At 38.1% G+C, this 20,044-nt stretch overlaps 2 protein-coding genes across 2 annotated transcripts; both read left to right on the forward strand.

The window, feature by feature from the left end:
- Positions 1-189: 189 nt before the first annotated feature.
- LOC141900637 (sodium/calcium exchanger regulatory protein 1-like) lies at positions 190-13,924 on the forward strand. The gene is made up of 4 exons (XM_074787616.1): positions 190-358; positions 2,345-2,523; positions 3,539-3,655; positions 5,380-13,924. The coding sequence occupies exons 1-4, from the start codon at positions 268-270 to the stop codon at positions 5,533-5,535; spliced, it is 543 nt and encodes a 180-aa protein (XP_074643717.1). The 5' UTR covers positions 190-267; the 3' UTR covers positions 5,536-13,924.
- A 1,697-nt stretch (positions 13,925-15,621) lies between these two features.
- LOC141900638 (uncharacterized) lies at positions 15,622-19,097 on the forward strand. The gene is made up of 4 exons (XM_074787617.1): positions 15,622-15,743; positions 16,850-17,025; positions 18,644-18,754; positions 18,944-19,097. The coding sequence occupies exons 1-4, from the start codon at positions 15,659-15,661 to the stop codon at positions 19,001-19,003; spliced, it is 432 nt and encodes a 143-aa protein (XP_074643718.1). The 5' UTR covers positions 15,622-15,658; the 3' UTR covers positions 19,004-19,097.
- Positions 19,098-20,044: the final 947 nt, after the last annotated feature.

Genomic DNA, 20,044 nt, shown 5'->3' on the forward strand with positions numbered 1-20,044 from the left:
AATCCCATAAAAACCTAATAAATGAGGAAGATCAGACCGACTTGGGATAAAAGAATATTTCTAAGTGATAAATTGCTATTGCTGACCAAAAAATAGCATGGCTACTGTGGGATTCGAACCCACCAACTCGAACTTCATTTTTTGCCTTTTTTTATCTATGACGTATGGCGCTAGTTGTCTTATCACTTCCTGGTTCCAGATTTCTCAACAACATCCACTCTCGGATTTTCGATTTTCGGTACCAGTTTTCAGCCCTCGTTTTTGACCATGGCAGCTTCAGTGACAACGGACTTCAGCGGATCGTGGAAACTCGATAGAAGCGAAAATTTCGATAAATTCCTGGAATTGTTGGGTGAACGTGAGTGTTACAACATTGATTGTGAAACATGATTGATGATGGCATCGAAAAAATGAAAACAATAAGAAAGAATGATCGAATGAATCTTATTTGATGTCATTGTCGTATGTTGATATTTCTATAGGCTGTTGTTCCCTCTTTATAGTGTAATTGATCCATAATAAAACTTACATTTCACGAATGACCCCCATGGCATAGCCAGTAACTACATGGTTAGGCCTTGACACTGTCACTGACAGTTTTACGTTCGGATATTTCACAAGCCCATCATCGAATTATCCATCCTCCCCCAACAGGGATTCGAAGGCCACCTGGTATGCTCTCAATTCAAGTTGTAAAATAGACATTGGCATCAATGCCAGGGTTCACCCAGTCAGGGAAGTGGTTGCATCCAGAGTGATCTGAATCATTTTACGATCCTAGTGTTAGGCTGCCTACCCAACCACACAGACAGCTTTTTGTGGTCTTTTAAGGAAAAGTTCTTTAAAATCCAAAAAAGTTTTGTTTTATTCTATCAACAAGCTGATGTTGACCAAGCTGATGTTCATGTTTTGAAGACACTTTATTTATTGCGTTCACATTTTGTCATCTGTAGACGGAATCAAGTTATTTGTGGAAGTTTTTGGGTTTTTTCGTCCAAATCAGCACTTGTTACAGGTTTTTGAAATTTTCAAGGAATATTTTGAAGACGCTTCGATTCAATTATCGTGATCCTTCCTGTATCCCCCAGAGCCTATCAGCATTTAAGAAAAAATGGGTAAATCGGACAAATGATGGCTGCCTTTTAACTTTTTTCGTGCCGAAAAAGGTCATTATCGGCCTGATGGTGTGCTAGATTGTTGAGCATTTCTCCAAGTGGGCATGGTATCCCTAAACCCTTAGGGGCCAGTTTTAAAGACTGGTATGTACTTTAATTAAACTCGATTCATTTTCAATTGAGTTAGCCCCTGGGCTTTAAAGTTAATACCAGTCGATAAAACTGGGCCCTAGTTTTAGTAATTAATCTTCAATATGGTTGTGGATCTAATATACATACTGGTATTGATTGGTGTGCATTTACGAGAAAAGCTAAAAATGTTCTTCAAAAATTTTGTGCTTGTGTATAGGCCTAAATAAGCTCACGCATAGCCAGCTGATGTATAGCCTAATTTGCTCCATCTGGTGCCTGGCATTGCCTTATTTTTTTGTAGGCTAATCTATATACTGGTACTTAATTGATAGCTATCGTTACTTTCCATACATCAAACTCCAAAAATCCAAATTTTAGACTGGTCTAAATTTGGCCCGTTGCAATTTGGCGAGTTTCGGATATCATATGATTTCTATATTACCTAAAAATTAATGTACAGGCTGATGGAATTATTTGTATTAAAATCTAGTCTATTGCTCGTGTTGCTCAAGGAGTACCCGTGTGAATACACACTCTGATTTGGTCCATCCAAAATTTGGTCCATTCCGGGTATGACCCCTTTTGAACGGGTTTAACTAATGGTAATTTGAACGCGTCTTAAGTTCACATACAGTAGGCCTATGTAGATCTCATTCTCCCTCGGCAGGGATTCAAACCTGATGGAATCGCTACACTCAGCCACGGCACGAACCCCTACCACAGTAGACCAGGTGCGCAGGTACATGCGCAGCTTTGCCGCACGAAAACTTGTGGTACCAATCAGATTGCTTGTTGTATAATCGCTGAGGTAAATTTCACGGAAGAACTATAAATGGGAAAACCTGGGCTAAAATAAAAAAGGATTTTTTGGCTTAAAATGACATTATCTAAGTTGCGCACATAGCTGCGCCCTCGGTCTAGTGTGACAGTCACAGGGGTTCGCACCGTGGCAATCTCGATGCCGTCGTGTGCCGTGGGAGGATGGTGGATCTATACCAAACCAGTGTCCTACAGGTTTAATGAAAGCTTGTTGTTAGCCTAACTGTCGTCAGTCATTCTTCGCAATTTTTTCCAAGCTTTTTTCTCTTCTCTTTCAGATGAAAACTTCATGACTCGACAGATGATGAAGATCGCCCGTTTCGCAAAACCAGTACAGACGATCAAACAGGATGGCGACAAGTTCAACATCGAAACAAAAAGTGTCGTTAGGACGACTGTAGTCGATTTCAAATTGGGCGAAGAATTTGAGCGCGAGGAACAGGGCCATAAATTAAAGGTAAAAAAATGGATATGATCAGCCTCTACCAGGCCTATGTTAGTACCCAACAGTACCAGAGTTTTTCGATCCTAGGTTTCGACGAGGCTTTGTCTACTGTCTGCCTGTCTATTTGTGTCTCTGCTTTCAGCTACTAAGCTTTGTTATTAGCAGATAGATCTTGATGTAACTTTGGTACCTACCGTAGTTACACTAGGAATACCGAGTGTATTGTTATCACCACCAGGGGGCGTAAAGTATTGAAATAGATAATATGGGTTCTATGCATATTTTGTTGCCACATTCAATTGCAAGGTTGTAGCTCATGGCATGTTCCATTAATGATTGTTCCAAGTATGAAGGTCATCGGTTTCTGTAGGCCTATGTGCTCACCAGGGGGCATTGAATATTGAAATTGTCTGATTGCTGAGCACTTCCAACCCTGTTTCCAGATGGGCATGGTTTACCTGAACCCCTAGGTAACTCTCCACTGAGACCAAAGGTGTCCACTTATCATTTAAAAATGGTATCCCTGCAGCTCTAATTTTGATGAAACATGATAGGCCTAAGCATTATCTTTGGAGCTACGGTATAAATATTACACAGTATATTTTATGTGGTTATTTGCATGAATTATGCAAATTAGTTATTGCATTGAGGTGCTTTTCATTAGGCAAATACCTAGCCATCATTATGCAGTAATTATTTTTACTGCCTACCGGTAATTGTTAATAGAATGGAGGCTCTTAATTCTTTAGATTGGATGAATCTCAGTAATCCAGGGTTTATAGATTTAAGCCCTGGCTTTGTGGGTCAACTTCATTTTGAGGTCTCCAGTGATTGGGACATCAACTTTCAATCCTCTCAATGATATTAATGTAGTACCCTGAGTTGCACCTAGTGCAGGGTTGAGGGAGTTGTAAATAGAACACCTTTTGAGAGTCTTGATATAATTTTAATTTTGTATACTCCGGTACTCGTGAACAAACAAATACTCAGTCTCGACGTAAATGTACTGGTACCATCTTTTTTTTAGGCCAAGGCTGAATTGACTGATGGTAAACTGGTTATTACGCAAGAACCAAAAGACGCTGAAAGTAAATTGCGAAAACAGAAAGTAGCGCGTGAAATCAAAGATGGTGAACTAGTCATGGTGAGAATATTTTCTTTTTCATCGAAATCTTTCTAAAAAAGGGAATCATTCGTGCTTTATGAAAAATAGCCTACATTCAGAAGACTTCAGCATTGCAGATAGGCCCTATGCCTTTGTTTAGGGTCCTGGCTCAAGGTAAAATAGTAAAATGGTCCAAAACATTTGATATGGCTTCTGCAGAAATTTGGCTTAAAAATCTAACTAGAATGGGCTTGACTGTTCATGTAGTAAAAAATCAGACTTTGTCTAGATTCGTGCATGTTCTATTTTGGTATTATTCACGGAATGTTCTGTAGAATTGATAGGCCCACTGATGTTTAGGTCAAATAATGTTGTGATAAAGAATTACTTGATATGGTTGACCTGTCATCGTTTCTTTCAACAAAAAAGACAAGACTACCGGTAGTCAAAGATTTTTGGAACGTAGTTAAAAATTCTTTCCTTTTCTCTTTGAACGACGTGATTTGAACATAATGAATTATAAGATTACGTTTAATGGAAAGATCTTTTTTCGCTTGGTTCATTCACAATTTGGATCAATTTCTATGAGCTGGACATTTTCTTATGCGCTATACTGATTCCTGTACAATGGGTAAAAGTTCATGGGGTATGAGATTAAACAGGTTGTAGGTAAGAATCCCCTCTGTAAAAATCCCCAAATATTCTAAGTAGGTAAAAATCCCCACTTGGCGATTTTCAAGAACATTTCAAAGCAAAATGTTTCTCCAATTTTATTCATTTGCAATGAATCTGAAATATGTCTGAACTGCGCAATGAAATCTTTCGTTGGGATAAATTCTTAAGTACACTCTAAGAATAAAATGAATTGTTGGAATTGATAAGAATAATGAACTTTTTATTTGTAATATCTTGAAATTCGAACTGGAATATTTTTTAACTATGAACTCTCGTTAATTTGTGGTATATTTGTGCTGTGCGATGCCATGAATTATAAGCAATAATTAACTTTAAATTTGAAATATTTTAGATTCAAGCTAGTTTAATATATTTGAAATGTGTGATGAACCCTTTCATTAACTGCGATAACTTTAAGTACAATACTAATTTAGTATTAATGAACTGTTAATTTGTAGTTTGTTGTAATTCAAATAGTATATACTATAGTTTGTATGCTCGATATATACTTATGGTGTTCAGTTCAGAAGGAGGGGGATTTTTACCTACTTTGAAGAATTGGTGTTTACCGAGGGGATTTTTACCTAGGGGATTACCGCTAACCGATTAAACGTGTTGTTCCCTAGGTGGGAAAAAGGACCTCATAAATGATGAGATTGGTGCTCAGGGCCAAACCATTCCACACTGGTCGAGCATGATGCCAAGAGCTGTGGATAGGTAGGACTGATCAGCTATTGATCATCAGTGGCCGTATTGGCCGCAAGCAAAGTAAAAAAGTCACATTCCACAGATAATATGGCATGCACTGAATGAATGGAATGATTATATCGTGTGTGGTCATTTTTAGTTGCCTATTAAACAAACTGTGTATGTGCGTCATCAATCAGATTTCATACATTTAAGGCTCGTGATATTTCAACACCAGATTGCAAGGCTGAAATATTACATAAATCAAATAAAACCCATATGTGTGAGATCCATGGTTTCGTAAGCTCTCGACTCAAATTTCATCACATGCAGCTGCAGTTTTCGTACTTCTATTTCGACCACGAGATGATTTTGATCGACGTAAAACCGTTTCCTTTCAGACAATTGTTCTCGGGGACGACGAGTGCATCTGTACGAGAGTCTTCAAGAAGGTCGATCAACCAGCCCCAGCGGCCACCGCTGCCGCCGCACCCAAAAATGAAAAACCGAAAGAAGAAGACGCGAAACAAAACGACGAGAACGCCGAAGGGCAGTAGATACTTGTGTGCGGTAAAACAGAAGCTGATCTTACAGTAGTACTTGTTCACGAGCTGGAGTTGTTATATGATGTCGAAGAGTGATAAAACTACTAATTACATGTTCAGAGTAACTTTGATGAAGATACTCTGTACTGATTATTATTATCTAATCATAAACGAAAGGGGTTTCAGAGAAAACGCTTCAATCGTCGTTCATTTTGAGACCTCGGTATCGACGAATCAAACAAACTATTTACTACATGTAAAAAAAAACCCCGCAAACATACCTTTATCTTGAATTGGCCGTAAACGAAGCACGAATTGGATTAGACCAATTCGGCCATTTTATTTAAAATTTACATCGACGTAGAAATATTTCTTTCGAACCTTCATCACCAGCTTCGTCGTAGTTGCCATTGATTTCGAATTGGACAATAATCGCTGCCGAGCTTTTATTTGTCGTTTCCGTGCCCTATAGAATCGTTGAATTATTATTACTATTATTATTATTATATTATATAGAATGCTCTATTGACTGTTTAACGCTGAAGATAATATTGTTGACATTTTCGATCGCGCCCGGAAATGATGATACATACTCTTTACCCAATAGATTGGAGAATGCTGTTTGCTGATGTACTGCAAAGCATCGCCTCTTCTGATCTTGGTTGCACAAATCGGTGAAATATCTTGTTAGAATTTTTGTTTTTATCGACCACTTCAGAATAAAAAGTAGTTCACAATTTCAGTATCAATTCAACTCGTTTGCTGGTGTCATAATTTGATTACTTATTTAGCAATATATTGGCAATGGCGGTGGAAGCACAAGAGATAGTCGGCAGCAAACTTGTTGATATAGATATAATGAAATTCATTTCACAATTGTGGAAATGACTTCCCTATGGCATGAAATTTATTTGTGAACCCGACTATCGAATGCAAAACTGAAATTCTTCGAAAAATATATTTCGTCAATCGTAAGAGATTCTATTGGCTAAAGAGTGTGTCATAATCTCGCGTTTGATTGGTTACGTTTTGTGGTTCTCGTTACATTTTGAATATAATATATGATAGTTGCGAATAATCATATTCTTCCGAAGGTACTATTTTTGTCGTCGATATTTTTAGAGATATTTTGTGTAGTTGGATTCGTTGGTCAGTACGAATATTATATAGTTAAGAAACCTTCGCGTTTTATATATGTACCGTAGAAAATAGTGTAATTCGCCAGTCGGACTTTTTTGGAAATTTTTCCCGAACTGCATGAAAACAAAATGGAAATTCGAAAGAATCCACACGCTCTATTGTAGAATGTGATATATAGGAATTTTAAACCGCAATTACTTCTTTTTTAGGAAATGGGTTCCGAGCTATCGATGTGCCAAAAATATTTACTGCGTTTATCAGTTTGTAAATTCTCCGGCTTTCTTGTGAACCGTCGAATATGCACTTGTGTTGAAACTGAGAAAAATCAATTCCAAATTTTGAGCGAAAAAGGAAAATATCTGTGTAGTTTTTAGTTAGAGATTAGGAAAAGAAACGTGACAAAGATTTTCATATAAAGACGCGGATTATATTTTCATTTAACTCCATAGAATTGCTTCCTGATAAATACATCGCTATATTGATGATGAACATATCTGTCGGATAGAAAAAGTAGATGTTCTTCGAACTAAATACGAAATGACATTCCAGTCGTTCGTGAAATTTTGCGTAAAAAAAAAATATGAGTAAAACTTTGCATTTGCTTGCTTGCATTCCAGTGCCGGTCCCGAAAGAGAGAAGTTCAAATTGTGAGTGGGTGCGAGCCTCGAGCCTCGATCGAGGTGAGATCGATGTGAATCTTTATCCGTGTGTACAGTACGGTAGACTCCTCCTCGCTCGGTGGTAGACATATAATCATATATTCAATAGACTGCTCACATATCTGTCAATATTTGTCGACCACTTACCGAGAAATTTTATCCAGTACTCTCAGTATGGTATATATTATATAAATATATATATGTATAGCTTTCCTGGCTGTCTCGAAATTTTAAGGAATGAAACCTAGTCAACTCCTCCGAAGCATTTCCTTTTTACTTATTAATCACGTCGGAAAAGTTGCTTCCCTTCATTTCATACCTAAGTGTAAAGTACGATACATGATGAAACGTTTAGTAAATGCGCGAGATTCTTCATCTACTCTTAGAGCGATATTTTCTTGACGCCGTGTGGTGATTCTGAGATTTTTTGCTTAAATAACTTAAAGCGTAGCTCATCGTTATTTTGGTATCGTCGTCGAATTCTCGAAATGCATGTGATACCTAACAAATCTGCTCTTGTTCATTATTTCAAAGCCTTAAAGCGTATATGGTTATATATTTTTGTATCCTTTTTAAGCACACTACGAGATACTCAAAATTTGGGATTCTTGTCTCCATCCCCCTGAATTAAGTTTGGATGCCACTTTACAGGATATATTGTAAGCACTTCTATTATGTTTGAAATCAGTCGCATAAGTACACAGAAAAGCTTATGTTATATCAGTATGCCCTTTGTCAAACAACCTACAAGTTTTTTGAAGTAGATTTTTGAAGACCCGGAACACTACAGATAGTAATGGAATTTGTACGAAATGTGTTGTTATACGCGCACATATGTGTCGTCGAAGGTCTCTTCCGATTTGTTGAAGCTCTCGAGAAAGACCCTTTCTTCTGACAATGAACTACAACAAGTGAATTCATCGAATTTTTACGCAACAGTCAACTTGTGCTCTAACAAAAAGCGTATGAATTTAAGTTCTAGGTAGGCTATATACTAGGCAGAAAAAAAGTGGTGAAATATGCAACCTAAACGTGTGTACTTCGTTTTGCATTTATTTTCATGTTTTCAAGCACTTGATAACTTTTCATATAAGAAAATTCATTTACATATATTCGATAAAATCAATTGTTGCTATTTCACCTAACTGAAGAATTTCGTTCTAACTCTAGAGGTTAAATACGTTCCATTTGGGCGGAAATCATTTAGTTAGGTTCATCAGATTGATCGTCAGATCCGGCCGGTTCCATTGCGGAGTTGTCGAACAGTTACTCTTTGCATTCCGAATGTTAGTGGCCCTGAATACATTTATTAACTCGATCATGCAACTCAGTTGAAAATGTTGAATTTGTCTCCTTAAGATTTACCTTACCATTCCTTCTAATGCATTTACGGACAGTATTTTGTCTCGAAAGAAAAATTCAGCTCTGTAACATCGGAGAAGATTTATTTCCATTGTGAGGCATTTAGAATCGCGATATTTCTAAACGTATATTATACGTAGTATTATGTACCTGTAGAATTTGAATTTGTTTTACGGCATATAACGGTCACAGTGTGTTGTTCTCTGTTTGATTAGACTGTAGAAGCAAAAATCTAGTTCAATCAACAGGTTGAATATTTTGCAATGGAGATGAACACTTGAAATAGAAAAGTGAAGTGTTGACACCAACATGCTTCGCGCAGTTGCTGCAACTGCCTGGGTTTTTACTGGATCTATTTTGAACAGGGGACGGGGGGGGGGGGTACTCTCCTCACTTTCAACTGATTCGATCAGTTATTCCGATCAGGTGCGGATCCAGACCATATTTCCCGTATATGTTTCGGTCAAATGTTTTGGCGCCCTTCCGAAATTCTGCATGAAATTTTGTTGATCTGCCCACTGGCACCAGATCTCTGGTTGGGGGAAATGGCTGCCAGAAATACACTAGAATACACTGAATGGGAACGAAATTTTCTTGGGGCCTGAACCCTTGTCATTAGCTCCCGCAAGGCATGGATCGTGGACTACATTGTATACAGGTGCCTTCTTTTCCGTCAAATATGGTCTAGAAATTCCCGGGATCCTCCATTACACTTAGCTTAGCTATGCTTAGCTTATGTAATCATTGGATATGTCAGTACATTACTTAGGTCATCCTAATATTCGTGTTGCGATTTGAGTTCAATTTACGAAGTGTAACCCTGTCTGATATCGAGTACTATAAGAAGTACTGTTGAATAATGTTTTAGAAAAAACCTGTTGTTTTGCCCTGTGCTTTTTTTGAATGCGGAAACGACGTTGATAGACAAGCTCTTCTCAACGTGGCCTCAAATGAATGAAATACACATCGACAAAGACGTAACAGCTGACACTTGGTGGCACACATGCTCGTGCGGGAGGGAGATTGGTTTCTGACATTTTTTATTACATTATTACATTGATTTTGATATCGTTTAGTTGTCGTTGCGTTTTCTTTTTATTACACTACGTCATTGTGGACAGCTTATATAATTGTGTACACTGCGGTCAAACCCGCTTAATTTCGATCAGTTTGTTTCGATCTAGTCCAGTTATATTGTTAAGTTATTAACGGACCGCCTTCATGGCCCGCAGAAGTGTACCGTATTTAGAATATGGTGTTTGATCCGGAATTCTCAACTTAAGTCGGATAAATTGCCCCGGTCCGAAAAGAGTTCACCTCAGCCGTGTCTACTATAACGCGTTGTACCCAAATGAGAAATGACAATTTTAAGTGAATATAACAATTTGTCGGTTTCATTTGGCCCTTCATGTTGGTAGTAAAATCAGATTATGCCGTAGTGTTATTGCCGTAGCGTCATGTGTGTGGGATTTCTTGTAGCGGTGTTTGCTTATCCCCGAAGCCTACCGAGTACGAAAAAAAGAGTTTACTGTCGAAAAAATTTTGAACCAATGCGAGAAATCGAAAGTAATTAGTTTTACTTATGAAAACAGGACTGTTTATACATGTAGCATATACTATATACTATTAACAACACCTTTTTTTTTAATCAGAGCGAGAACATCTGTGTAATTCATGTTTTAGCGCTATCGTATTTATGTTATTAGTAATTGGTTTTTATCGCTATTAAAAGATGGCTGCCACCTGTCAAACGTTGTGAAGTATTAGTATCTAGCATCTACACTGCTTCTAGCAATACTGATACACTTTCAAATTGTCAAATTATCCCCAGCAATTTCGGGTATCAATCAATCAGCTTATTGATTAATCGGAAACTTTCTCTAAAGCCAGCTGTGTAGGTCAGCCTTGACCGCTTCGTTGCAATTCGATTCTCTGCGACCAACGACGATCGCATTGCAAAGCTTTTTCGACCTACGTGACTGCGCGTGAAGCATTGCTACAAATCGATGTTACTGTCTCTCCTATAGTTGCAATCAGCGTAGACCGTTCTTGTGACTATGAGAATCTATAGCAAACCGTTGACTGTGTTGCGGTCGACCTTATCACCAATTTGTGACAGTTGCAACTGATTGTGTTGCAAGCGGTGGCATGTTGACCGACGCGTGCCTTGGGCTCATCAACGATTTTAGAGCGCATAGGCTTATGCCACTTTGAAAAACGGATCTTCACTCATTGCTAAGACGACAGCATTTGAGACAGATGTTCCACTTGAAAATAACGTTCAGTCGATCAGAGATAAGATATTATTTGCCTCTATATCCTCGCTAAGAGCAGCGCGAAATATCTATTGATAATTTTTCGTGAATATTTGTTTTGCTTGTGTTTTAAGTACGGTATCTAGTCAAACGAAAGCAATAACTTTTTCGATGAAGTCAGAATTTTATGACATTGTCTGTCGATCTAGCCTGTGTTTTGTTTCGAAATGCCTTTTTAGATCTCGGAAGGTAATGAATTTTAGAATTGTTGGCTATTAAAATTTTTATCGATAAGTATTCGAAGTTGGCAATATCGTCGTTGCATTTCCCGAGTATAATACGTGTCTCTCTCCATTGCTGGTTTAGATTCAAGTTAAGATTGACAATTCGAGATGATTTTAACTGCTTCTGCACGGACGCCGAATCATCCGCAAAATCACTGACGGAGTTCAGTAGTTACAACCTGATACGATTAGTCAGATCGGTATAAATCAGATAGACGTTCAAAGCCAGAGAATAATATTGGGTCGGAGTGCCTTTGAAATATATTTCTGTCAGATCTACGAAGGTGAAAACTCGTATAAGTTGTAGTATTTTTATGGTCCAAACGATGACAAATAATGATGATAATTAGGACTGGCATTTAAGCCCTGGCGCAGCGGTCAGTCGGACACCGGGGTTACAAACAAGCTATGCTATTACCGTTGTTGACCAATGCAGGCATGGATCCAGAGGCGGGGGTTTAGGGGTCGTGACCCAATCCCCTGCTCGGCTACTAAAAAAATGTTTTAATCGTTTTGTTGAAGGAATGTACTCAAGACAAAACGGGTGGATAGTACCACATAATCGGTACCATATCATTTTATGTTTGGCCAAACAATATGCTGTATAATCCCCCTATCATTAGAGTTTTTAGTCAGCAGTTTGAGCCCCTCCCGGAAAAATCCGCGATCCACGCCTGCCATGGATGTATAAACTGTAGTTTAAACATCCATGGTTGAACGTTTTCATTTGTAAGCTTAAAAATCCCACTTTCTTCCCAAGTCGTAGAAAATCTTCCAGTGCCAAACATTTAACAGAGAGACACTGTTTCCTGTACATTTAAAAATAGTCTTCCGGTTTTCAGAATTCCATACTTTTTAACTGGGCTTTAAGGTTTTGTTGGTTTTGATGATTATTAACTCGGTGTGAGAATGAATTTACTCGATCAATTCAAACACGTAACTACATGAAATATGCTAATTGTTATTTATGGTGTTCGAGGTGCAATTGTTAGCTTAGAATTCGCTTGTAATACCGGCCGTATACTGGCCGTACTTGAGATAAAATCCTAGTATGATCATTTTGCAGCTTTTGTATCAGGGTCGGATTCAGGGGAAATTTTGAGACTTGTAAGTGAAAGTCCATCAAATTTTTGGGTGCCTTTTACATTTGTCATCTAAGCAGATTGGTGCATTCCTGTGCATGTTGCCATTTTAGACATCAAAGTGCCCTTTTTGGATGGGATAAATTCTTCGAAATAACCCCTCAGTGCGGGAGTAGGCCTAATAATGCCTTTTTGGCATAAAAGTGCCCTTTTGGGATGGGCCAAGTCCTTCAAAATTGGCCCCTGGATCCGCCACTGGATATGTTATGTTTCAGAACTGGGGCAGTTCTTCAGAGTTCGAAAGATCCTTAGATTTCTAGCTACGAGTTGAATATTTGGAAATGATTTGGTCTCAAATTTGACTCGAACTGCGGAACTGGGTTCTTGAGAATGTGTTTATTCATAAACACGTGGATAATTTTGGGCTCCCAAATGAAATAAAAGGCTCGTATGAAATACAATATTATGTACTACATTAGTTAGTGATATAGTGATACTGTTAGTTATAATCTGTGTTCTCCATATGCTTAGATTTAGACAGGCTGCATTTGGTTCATCGTGGACGCCGAAAGCAAAGCTTCTGCTAAGGGATTTAGGGTTTGGAAAGTGATGAAGCTTTATTTTGGTTAAATCTGCTATCCATCACATAGACTAGAGTCTTTAATCATGATCACATGAGCGTTTTTGACCAGGACCAAATTTGGTCCGGGGCAATCATTGACAATAGTGCGAAATGGGTACTATCCTGGTTGATTTGTCCACTAGTGCCAAGTTTTAGCATGAGGGTCAAATTATTTCATGTGAAATGTTAACTGGTTCTAGAAATGACTTGTTTCACCACAGCATCATTTCGATGGCACGAGTGAACGATTTATCCGTCAATGTACCCTATGACTCTGGTTTGGTTCAGGCCAGTTTAACCAAATGGTCGGTGCGATCGCAGCATGTGGTCAAATTACGAAATGAGAGTGATATCGTATACATTGACAGATCATTTGCATAGAACATCATAGACGTCATTTACTAAGATACGAGGGATAGCAGATTTTCTTGGAGAGATGGCTCATTTTCAGGGGGGGGGGGTGAATATAAGCTGCGATCAAACAGAGACGATTTCCAAATTTGGCCCGTGCCTAATTAGAAAGCGCGCTCACACGCAAGCCATGCCCTCACTCGATACTAAAATCAACATGAGTGTGGCAGCCCCTTTACAACACCTGCGGAGAACACTGATGATAACGATGAAATCGATTATACATATTGATGATGAGTTAATGGATAATTGTTAAATAATATAGTTAGTATCGTATTGTTGAAAATGATATTTTAAATGATAATTTACACGTCACGAGTCGAGAGAGTATTTTACATAAATGTATTAATTTTTCATTTTTTCATCTTCCCTATTTACAAGTGAACTGCATTTTCCCCTTTTTTTTCTTTAAACCATATATATAGATTCAACTGCGTGTCGGAGCGCTTATTTTCGAAGATTAAGAATTATTATTTTATTTTATTATATAGATATTTACATATATATTAATATATAAACATACATTATGTTTGATAATAGGTTGCTTTCTCTATAATTGCATAAATATCAATTGAATGAGATTCAATAAATTAGTGGAAAACAGTCAAACTATATTCGAATTCATGTTGTTGTTTTTCTTCATCCTACAGGACGAACTTGGTTATCGGAGTTAGCAAACCGTGCCGAGCTTTTCTGAAGGGCAGTTCTGTTTCAAGAAAAAGGGCACCTTTTCACCATAAAAGGGGCACTTTCTTATTGAAAAAGGGCAGCTATCTTAAATAAGAAGTGCCCTGAAGTACCTGAATAAATCATTTGAGAATTGATTACTTTTCATTTTCCAAAAAAAACACGAAAATTGTATCCAAATTTCGAAAAATCATTAGGCCTACCCAAATCTTTCTAATTAAACTGACTTTTTGAAGGGCGCTTTGAACATTTTAGGGCCTTCGTTCGCTAACCCCGAACCCCCTTGGTACGGGGTCTGTTCAGTCGACTATTTGCGACTTAAATGAAACAGAATTTCGGTTAGTCGGACATGGCCGACTTCGCGATTGAGCACGGTCGCTGTCATTCGGACATACAGTAAAACCGACCCTCCGACTGTAGCCCGTCTAAAATCTAAAAATCCGACATCGAATAATTCGAATTTTCAGCCTTTTTTCCCGAAAACTACGACTTGACAATAATTTCTGTGAACGGAAAAATCAAATCAACATCTACGAGAATTGATTCAAAAACCTTGAAATATTTCGGATTAAAGTTTCTATTCTAATTCACTAACCACAACTAGAATATCGACTGTTGACATGTCTGGTCGATTTTAAGCAAGGAACAGGGAACAAATCAAACGGCAATGGAAAGTCAGTAACCCTCCGACATTCGGTGAGTGATTTAAACTAATTTTATTTTGGGACGAGGAAAGATACGAGATAGGCGAGTCTCCGCCTTATTAAATCCGACGTTGGAATATAAATTTCTTTTGAGAAAGAGAAGGAAAAATCGGGACCATCAATATTCATCCGATATAAGCGAACATCAGACTCGCCGATCCGACTTATGCGAGGTTTACTGATGTTCCAAGATGGCCGATGTTATACGTTGGTGCGTGCGTTCGGTTATTAGCTCCGACCAGGGAGGTGGGAGTCACTCCCACCTCCCTGCTCCGACCAATAGTCGACACTGGTTTTCGAATTTGGTCGTGTGCTCTGCTGGATCCAGTTTCACGAAATAGATAACCTCAAACTATGTGCGTGTATGTATGTTAAATTTTTCAAAATGGCGGCCATCTTTTAAACGGCCCAGATGAGTGGGTACCCCTTCTGAAATTGAAGCCATATATGTTACCATCAAGGCTGAAAATTTCATGAAATCCTCATAATGAGCAGTATCATTCTGAAAGTTGGGATCTGGGAGCAGACTATCTGGCTTTGGTCGCTAATTGTTGAAATTACGCCGCCGAAACATAAGCCAATAACAAAAGCAAATAGCTTATTGAAGCCTGATTTCCAAAGTTGATTGTGATTATTTCTACTTCTCGCCTGAGAATTTCCTCGTCTGCGCAAAACATTGAAAGCGGCTTTTGTGCGTCTTTTCCGCCATTTAATAACACTTCCCTAAATCTAGATTACCATAGCTGGACTGTATGCAGTAACGTTTACTGAAGACTTAACAATAGTACAATGTAAACCCATTTCAGCGCTCTCAGAGAGGGGTTACTACTGCCTGCTAGCCGGGTGACAGTTGAATAACTGGGACGTTAGTGAACACACATAATATATATACCGGGTATTACAAGAGAACTTGAAATATATACACAAAAATGGCATCGATTGATTTGTCTGGAAATTGGAAACTAGATCGAAACAGCGAAAATATCGATGATTTCTGGAATTTTTTATCTGAGGGTACGTACGCGTTGGGAATTCCTCAAGCGAAGGAATTATTAACTACCTCAAGTAGATTCTAACTTGCTTTTTGCCTGCTCAGAAATGCGGCTTAGCAAAAAACAATCATTCATGATATCATTGAATATTTATGTTTGATATAAGAATGAAAATCTTTTTGGTAGGATTGTTGTTTCTATTGTATAGATTGTGCGTTAATGGTATTTGGTCTAACTTGTAAAATTCTGGTTTTTCGTTCAATTTCTGCAATTTCTCTAACCTGTGTGTATCTTTTAACTTTTCTGTATGGTCTGATACGATAAATAGATAGATGAATAAAAAGTTTAATTTACTTTTTTCAAAGACTAGACATATGTAAGTGAAGTGATTATCGAGGGCCGAGCTGTGGAGTTTATTTACATCCATGTACCAGTCTTTCTAAAAATGAGACTTAAGCTAAGTTCAGGTCGACTACAACCCCATCATATAATCGAAACGGCCTGCGATTTTATCATCGGGAACCGTTTCGACATGAGTTTGTTTACGATCGCGGCGAATCGAGGCCTTTATCGCTTCCGTATACCACCTGAGTGTTCCTACGACGTTGCTACCAACGAATCGGCAATGATGTCACGTGATCGGGTCGTAAGTCGACCTGAGGTTAGCTTAGAAGCCGGAATCGCAAGGATAGAGCAAGTTCATTTTTCTAAGACCCGATCAGATCGTCGTAGCCAATCAGCGACGAGTTATGCGTCACATGACCTTTAGACTCGGTGACAAACGAATCACCAAACGGCGATTACGTGTTTACTACCGCAGTTCTTACGACGATTGGGACGTAAGTCGACCTGAGCTTATAAGCTCGTGTCGACTTACGACCCAGAAGTATTGGAAAATGCAAAAGCCATTTTACTGTTTCCGGAGTGATGTGTGCCAAGCGAGTACTGGAAACACATGGGTCCAGTTCCTCTAACTCACAACTGTGGAACTGGGTCATGGTGACTGGAAACTGTAAAGCGTGTAGTCTAGCTAGGATAGACTACACCCTTCCCGTTGATAAGTTATTCTGATAGGCAGACCCATTGTGCGTTTAAATTTATTTCGGTCAGTTCTACATTTACTTTCAGGCGCCAGTTTTATCCAGCGCCAAAAACTAAACGTAGCGAAAAAGTTTAAACCAGCCTGCGTTATTTTACAAAACGGGAACCATATCCGAATCGAAACGAAAGCGTTGAAAACGATGACCGACGAATATGACATAGGTGTGCCTGTCGAAACAGAACAGATTGGAGCAAAATATAAAGTAATTATATTTTAGAAAATTCTTTGCATTCAACTGTATCCTCAGCAATTTCATATATAACACCTAATCAAACACAAATAAATGTGTACATAATCCAGATTCTTTCCAGTTTTTGGTGAAGCCTGCCTCAATTTTATGGGTTTTATATATGGCCATATTTGTGTAATTCAAACTGCATCAGATCATGGACGTATAAACTATATTATACGTCCATGATCAGATCAGTGAAGATGTTTGTTATCAGAAATATGCAAGTCAATGCAGTCTCGACTTCTCGAAAATTCTAATTTCTGAGGTTAAAGGCGAAAATATAGAATGTTATTGTCGAGTCAGCAATAAATCGATAGCTTTCACGCCAGCTCGTTCAATATATTTTTGACATTCGTTCAACCTTTGACATTAAGTACGCGTGCTGCAGGCAAAAATAACTGTCAATTCCACGTTTTTTCCATTCACGACGAATTATCAAAATTAGAATGAGTTGCTATTAGAGGAATCTTGCAAAATATTGAAATGCACCTTTTCAAAACTCAGTGTCCTATGTCAGAATTCTTTGAATAATTCACCGCACAATTCTGCTTCACAGATCTTCTTCCCGTTGAGACCTCTTTAGCGTGATTCAACCTGCAATTCTTGATGATCTATTTTAAAACTTGGTATGGGGATTGGGGAAGGTATGATGGCTGATTCGGGCCAAACTAAAAACATTTTCTGTACGGCTAGAGCAACGATAGAAAAAATTTCAAACATTTTGGTTTTCTCGTGCGAGAAAAGAAAACATTTTGGTTTTCTCGCGCGAGAAAATTTTTTTATCGTTGCTCTAGCCGTACAAAAAATTTTTTTAGTATGGCCCGAATCAGCCACCATAGGAAGGTGAGATGTCCACCCTATTAAAAAATGGAGGTCATCGGCCATCAAATATGGCCGCCAGAGCAGCCATCTTGAATTTCTTAGCATGATATAGCCTATAATTCTTGATGGATATCCATGAAATGTGATGTGAGAGAAAAGACAGGTTTATCAATTCCGGACTTTAACCTTACTTTTTTTAAATTTTTGTTCGGCAAAATCAGCAGTTTTGCACGTTTTTGAAGTTTTTATGTTTTGAATCTTGTCTTAAGGTTTGGCATGTATCCCATGACCCGGGTCTATTTCGGTTTTCGTAGCTAGTCGACTAGTGGTCGGAACTAATAACCGAACGCACCAGAGTTCGGTCGTAGCGTATTTCACAGTGTCGGCCATCTTGGAAATGGGTCGGAACTACAGCGACCGTGCTCAATACCGTGGTCGACCATTTCCGGACTATAGTTCCGACTAACGGACGTTTCATTTAGTTCGACTATAGTCGACTAACTCCGATAAACCGAAGTTCGCCCTGGCATCACAAGAAAAGTGGGTCGATCAAAAACAAGATGGCCGTCTTGTGACCTTCTTTTGTAAAAAAAATTGTAGCTTATGACATGTTCTATGAGTTTCAAGATGATTCATTACTATACATGTTCACCAGGAGGCATTAAATTTTGAAATTATCTGATTATCGGGCTTTCCAGACCTCTTGCCAAGTGGGTATGGTTTCCCTGGATTCGTAGTTTCCAATGGTATTCTTTTTCATATTCAGGCTACAGCAAGTTGGGAAGACAATAAATTGAAAACTGATATGGTCCCCAACGGCGATAAAGGTTTCAGCCACATGATCTATAGAGAATTGGTAGACGATGAGTTGGTGCTAGTAAGTGACAAACTACTCGACGACGACATAAGCAAAATGATCAAAGAATTTTTTGGAATTTTCACAAATACAAAATCTCGGTCCTATGGCCATATTTGCGTTATTCGACTGCAACTATTTGCTTCGGATATTTGCCGGCACGTACTCATTGTCCAGATGTTTATATTTATGCTTTTACTCTTTTTTCAGAATATCGTCGTGCCGTCAAAAAATGTCAATGTGAAGCGATATTTCAAAAGGCAGGGCTAGTATTAGTGCACGCACGTTCCGATCATAACGGAAAGTATTTGTGTTGCTAAGTTCGTTATAAATAAACGATGCATCTTTAATTGATTAAAACAAAATGTGGAATTCAGTTTTCTAGATCGTGTCAGTCTTAGAAGAAGTAGAAACGCCACAAAAAGGAAATCTATAGAAATGATTTTTTTGAGATAATGATGTTTGGAATCAATAGTTCGAGTCAATTTCGAAACTTTATAAAAATCTTAAGCTTTTCTTTCCGGTTATGTATACACACAATGGAGCATTTTATCTATGACATTTATGCGGATTTTCGTATGTTTCTAGTTATTTTTAGAAAAAAAAGAACTCACTTGGGCTAATTTTTACAGTTCGTACAAAGCTTCCCATGTTGGGTTCAGTACTATCTCGCCTACATGAGTGAAACATCATATCGGTTGCAATGAAACATGTTTCATGGAACAAACTGCTGAACTTTGATATCTCCCATTCAAAACTATCCCCTTTTTCCAGTGTCAGTCTGTTGCATGAATCAAGTTATGGTTGGTTTTTCATAGACAAAGTGACTGGCTAATTCAATGTAAGAAAAATCCACATTACAAAGATAAACATACTCGGGTCTTTCTATAATCAAGTTTTGGTTTATGAAACCGATCACTCTAATCAATCCAAATTGTTCTATATCTCCCATTTGATGAATTGACAACAACATGCAATATGGATTCACGGAAAAGAAAATAACTGCGAAGATTGGACCCAAGACGTAAATATTGCTTAATTAAGATGACTAAAGCATTATTCAGTATACTTGAGAAAGCAAGAGGAAAACAAAAAATCTCAAAACTAGATTTTAAATTTCGGAATTTAATTCCATAAGAACGAATAAATTATACACGGTGAAGGTAAAATGTCTAACATGTGTGTACGGCATTACAATATATTACTAAATTCATTGATGATTTATGTATATATTTACTCGGTAGTACATAACGAAGCACCTAGAAAGGCACTTATGAAGGCACGACGAATTGAAAACCAATGGAGTGTAAA

The sequence above is a fragment of the Tubulanus polymorphus genome, chromosome 2 (assembly GCF_964204645.1).
Source record: "Tubulanus polymorphus chromosome 2, tnTubPoly1.2, whole genome shotgun sequence".
Taxonomy (NCBI): Eukaryota; Metazoa; Nemertea; class Palaeonemertea; order Tubulaniformes; family Tubulanidae; genus Tubulanus; species Tubulanus polymorphus.

Excerpts from the sequence above, each read along its gene's own strand:
- LOC141900637 (XM_074787616.1), top strand. The coding sequence starts at position 268 with ATGGCAGCTTCAGTGACAACGGACTTCAGCGGATCGTGGAAACTCGAT. Across the intron at positions 359-2,344 it reads CCTGGAATTGTTGGGTGAAC|ATGAAAACTTCATGACTCGA; the intron begins GTGAGTGTTACA and ends CTTCTCTTTCAG. Across the intron at positions 2,524-3,538 it reads AACAGGGCCATAAATTAAAG|GCCAAGGCTGAATTGACTGA; the intron begins GTAAAAAAATGG and ends TCTTTTTTTTAG.
- LOC141900638 (XM_074787617.1), top strand. The coding sequence starts at position 15,659 with ATGGCATCGATTGATTTGTCTGGAAATTGGAAACTAGATCGAAACAGC. Across the intron at positions 17,026-18,643 it reads AGATTGGAGCAAAATATAAA|GCTACAGCAAGTTGGGAAGA; the intron begins GTAATTATATTT and ends TTTCATATTCAG. Across the intron at positions 18,755-18,943 it reads TAGACGATGAGTTGGTGCTA|AATATCGTCGTGCCGTCAAA; the intron begins GTAAGTGACAAA and ends CTCTTTTTTCAG.